Genomic DNA, 4,993 nt, shown 5'->3' with positions numbered 1-4,993 from the left:
CAATCTGCATATAAAGGTATGTGTACATACAAACACATATGGTTGCTGCACTTATTTTCAGTTGATTTGGACAAAAGTATAAGTTATATGTTAGCTAATACAAAGTATATTATAATTATTATAGACATTTCCATAGAAATTGGTTATAATGCACAAACACTTTGAAATCGACCATAGTGTTTTTACACGCGACTACTAGTTTTAAGTAATACTGTATATTCCTCACAATCAGTGAAACTACTAAATATGGTCATTTTAAATGATATATACTAGGTTAGTAAATAATTACATGAAAGTCCGGCCAGTAGAAAAGCAGGACCAATATCAACGTGTTATTTTAGGGTTTCATTTATTAATTGAATAAAATGAATAAATAATAAATGAAACTTGACCTCATTAATCTAAATGTATTTTGGGTACATTTTATATTCAAAATGAAGTCAACGAATAACGGAAATGTATCTATAACAATAATGTAGTCAAGCAGAAAATAGTAGAGCTATAAACAGTATTTAAAGAATATAATTCATAAATGGAGAATGTAAGAATGTAAATACAATTCTTATAAGTATTGTTATGACTATACTATTCTGCCACTGTTTCTTTTGGCTCTTGTACTAGTGTTTGATTTTATAAATAAAGTTGAGAAAAGTTTTCTTTCCTTCTTGGCGCTGCTATATCACGTGTTAAGATTGGACCAATCAGCGTAGCTGATACTCCAGCTCTGGGTATAGAAGCAGCTCTGTTGCACTACTTTTCGAACAGAGAAGCAGACTCTCGCTCGCCATGGCAAGAACCAAGCAGACCGCCCGTAAATCCACCGGAGGAAAGGCTCCCAGGAAACAGCTGGCCACCAAGGCTGCCCGTAAGAGCGCCCCGGCCACCGGTGGCGTGAAGAAGCCTCACCGTTACAGGCCCGGTACCGTGGCTCTGAGGGAGATCCGCCGCTACCAGAAGTCCACCGAGCTGCTGATCCGCAAGCTGCCCTTCCAGCGCCTGGTGAGGGAGATCGCTCAGGACTTCAAGACCGACCTGCGCTTCCAGAGCTCTGCCGTCATGGCTCTGCAGGAGTCTAGCGAGGCCTACCTGGTCGGCCTGTTCGAGGACACCAACCTGTGCGCCATCCACGCCAAGAGGGTCACCATCATGCCCAAGGACATCCAGCTGGCCCGCCGTATCCGCGGAGAGAGGGCTTAAACTGACCTGAGACCAGAACACCGAAACACAACGGCTCTTTTAAGAGCCACACAAACACACTTAAAAGAGATACTAATCCTGAAATATACCTATTTATGCAATTGACAACATTACAGTTACTGTATTGCTGAGGAGATTAAATTGTTATTTCATAAAACAGTCTTACATTAGTACACACCTAGGTGCATGGTGCACAAATGTCCCATATTTATTATAACGGCACATTCCCTAGTAGTCTTCTCTCCTACAATGGGGTTCCATTTTGCTACGACAACCTGTGGGCTGCGAGCACAGGATTGGCTGAGCGTTGTGGTCGCTACTGAGCATGCGCTGGAACTGCCATTTCGAAATATTACACAACTCTTATCTCTCAAGATGACTCATCAGGTTAATATTATGTATTACTATAAGTGAGCTGTAAATCCACAGCCTTCATTACACTTCCTCCAAGTGACTTATACATTCAACTGACTTCTGTTATTCTCAATAAAAGTCGATTCCATTTTAATATATTTTATCATACTTTTATTGTATTCAAGAGAAAAATATTGCACTCTTTTCTTTTATGAAAAAACATATTGTACAATATCATTTCTGAATGATACATCTTCAAATGTTAACATTTCTCTATCAAGGATAAATGTGAATGCAGATTAGCAACAGTTTCAGCGCATTAACGTTGCATTGTTTGTACTGTTTAATTCGTGTTTTTCAGATATACTTACAGCACCATGACAATTTCTTTCCAAAACATAAATATATGTAAAAGTATGCCATTGTAAGGGCCTATAAGATGCTCATTAACATTACTTTATGAAATAAATAATATAAGCGTATTCAACAGTATCATAGACACATTTATTAAAGTAATAATCAATTGAAACAAAAACGTTTATTTTGTATATGTTATCATACTGACATAACTGCTCAACAAATCTCCTCTGGCTGGAAGAGAAGTCTGCTTCATCAAATCACACTGTACATTTTACATTTAAATATTCCATCTCTCACATACTTATGTATATAATACCTTACTTTATATCTTGTTGTTGTTCAACATGTATTCTCCTTTCTTGTTTATTTATTGTCTTTTAATTGTTTTTGAACAATGCCATGTCTTGCAACATAAACATTTCCCAAATTGGGATCATAAATGTATAGATATTCATGTTATCAGGATATTATAGTCCAAATGAATCTCACTGTTACGGAGTGGCTATTGTGGTTGGTATCGTATATTGAAATGTGTCTTGATTTTGTTGGATCATATTGTTGTTTTTTATTATAGTTAGCATGTTTGACATCACAGAATTGGTTGAGCAGTTGTGAGAGTTAATATATTTCTGATGCAAAGTTAAACAGGACAGAATAATCTCTTTTAGTTGGAAGTGGGTGGCTCTTAAAAGAGCCTTTGGGGTGTTGGTAGAAGCGGGTTTAGGGTCTTCACTTCTTGGCGGGCTTCTCGGTCTTCTTGGGCAGCAGCACAGCCTGGATGTTGGGCAGCACGCCTCCCTGAGCGATGGTCACTCCTCCCAGCAGCTTGTTCAGCTCCTCGTCGTTGCGGACGGCGAGCTGCAGGTGGCGGGGGATGATACGGGTCTTCTTGTTGTCCCGGGCGGCGTTTCCAGCCAGCTCCAGGATCTCAGCGGTCAGGTACTCCAGCACAGCGGCCAGGTACACCGGGGCTCCGGCACCGACACGCTGGGCATAGTTACCCTTCCTCAGATGCCTGTGGACACGGCCGACGGGGAACTGGAGCCCGGCCCGGGATGAGCGAGTCTTGGCCTTCGCTCTGGCTTTTCCTCCGGTCTTGCTTTTTTTTTTATTAAGAAAACTTTATTTTATATTATTTTGGTAGTACATGATATACACAAGTTACATTAATAATACACATAAAACACAATGAATAAATACATAAATAACATAGAAGAGCACATTTTATATTCCAGTGACTCAGTTCGGTCACAGACTCAAAACGCCCCATGGCTGAGTCTGGGATGTGTCCAGGGTTTTTCTTCTCCTATTTCAGTGATAACCAGTTTCACGATGGTGCCACTGTTTATGATCGTCTGATTTAGTATCATTTTGCACCTTGGTTTCCAGATTTTCATACATGTGATACCAATTACCAGCTGAAAAAGGTCCCTGTGTTTATTGTCCATCCCCTCATCCAGAATACAATACATGATTGAGATATATTCTACATTGAACTCTAAGCCGATGCCCCGTAGGAGCGACCACACCTCCTTGGCTCTGCAGCAGTCCATGAGGAGGTGCTATAAAGTCTCGTCCTCCTCACAGTTAATCATGGGGCATGTTCTAGTTTTCACATAGCAGCTCCATGAAACCACAGCTCTGACCGCAAGTCTGTTAACTGATATCAGCCACCTCACGTCTCTCATGCTCTCCGATAACTGTTTACTTTTCACTAATTTTAAGACTTCGTTACCTTCGTCAGGTGTTAGGTTTTTGAATGTTATAACACTATATTATATATCTATATTGCCTCATCTTGACATTTTCAGTTTAGGTTAGCAGAAAACAATAACTCCTAGCTACAAGAGGTGGTCTATATAGCAACGGTCTGGCCGCTGATTGGTAATGTATGGCGGTATGATCATCGACCAATCAGAGAAGCGTTAGTCACTTCACTGAAACAGTTCTATTAACATAACAACTTAAGAGTGTATTATTAGAGAAACAATATAAAACAAAGTATACTTTAAAGGATACAAGTGATGCACACTATTATATAATTTTGCATGCTTGTGTAACAAAAAAACAAACACATTTGGAATCAAAACCAGAAGCTAATCTGATCTCGGAAATGTAATTTGCATTAATTTGTAACAATATGAATTTCGATCCAGAGCACCACATGTATTATAATAAAATGGTATTATACTTTAATTATAAAAAGTACACAAAAGTAACGTGCTATACTATAATATGATTCTTATTCTACAAAGTACATTTGTTAATTTTATTCTCTATACATCATATACTTGTGGGTTTTATATGATATTGTTTCAGTAACCTTATCATTTTCTTTGAGATGGATTGAAGTTGAATTTGAATTGTGATAACATTATATCATGGCAATAAAGTGTGGACTTATTGTGTTACAGCAGCATCAGTGTGTTCAGGCATCAAACAGTTGGAATAAAGTATAGAAATAATGAAGCAAATATAAATATATCTACAGTAGAAAATACATAATGACAAATGATTAAAAAATGTGAATGTAGTGGATGGATTAAAATGTTTACATATAGTTGACATATATGCTGAGAGGGAGCCTTCTGTACGGTCTACTGCTGTTCTCATGTCCTTGTGAGGGGAGCTGGAGCAGTCTGTCGGAGAAGGAGCCCCGTAAATCAATAAGTAGTACAGCATAATATAATATGTCATTATGTACTTTTAAATAACGCATGTATGTAAGGGATAATATTTTAGAATCTTGAGTTGCATTCGTACACTATTAAGCATATGGGGAAAGTTGTCTTTTGGTATGTTTAGGTGGCTTTTAAAGGAGCCCTTTGTAGGGGAAGTAGTAACTAATATAGCAACAATTTGAATGATTTAGCATACCAGGTTATAAGTCATATTTATAGTAGTTAATTCAGTTCTAATAAAAAAAAGATATATATATATATCTAGTGTTACACATATAGTATGCAAGTATGTATATTAGTGTAAAATTATATATTATTATACAGGAGAAGTGCTCTTTTGGTGTATGTGGGTGGCTCTTAAAAGAGCCTTTTGGAGATGAAGTAGATGATCTGTTTACTTC

The 4,993-nt window shown here is 37.9% G+C and overlaps 2 protein-coding genes across 2 annotated transcripts; one reads left to right on the top strand and one right to left on the bottom strand.

Annotated features, from left to right (window-relative positions):
* Positions 1-755: 755 nt before the first annotated feature.
* On the top strand, positions 756-1,608 carry LOC104960724 (histone H3). The gene has a single exon (XM_010788881.1). It carries the CDS (start codon positions 787-789, stop codon positions 1,195-1,197), a length of 411 nt encoding a protein of 136 aa, XP_010787183.1. The 5' UTR covers positions 756-786; the 3' UTR covers positions 1,198-1,608.
* A 955-nt stretch (positions 1,609-2,563) lies between these two features.
* On the bottom strand, positions 2,564-3,010 carry LOC104960723 (histone H2A-like; the record flags this gene model as incomplete). The annotated part of the gene is made up of 1 exon (XM_010788880.1): positions 2,564-3,010. A coding segment is annotated over one exon (370 nt), but the record flags the coding sequence as incomplete, so codon positions are not given.
* Positions 3,011-4,993: the final 1,983 nt, after the last annotated feature.

This window comes from Notothenia coriiceps, unplaced genomic scaffold, assembly GCF_000735185.1.
Source record: "Notothenia coriiceps isolate Sejong01 unplaced genomic scaffold, NC01 NC01_scaffold00032259, whole genome shotgun sequence".
Taxonomy (NCBI): domain Eukaryota; kingdom Metazoa; phylum Chordata; class Actinopteri; order Perciformes; family Nototheniidae; genus Notothenia; species Notothenia coriiceps.
The sequence above is the reverse complement of the archived record's forward strand: the minus strand, read 5'-3'. Positions and strand labels throughout refer to the sequence as shown.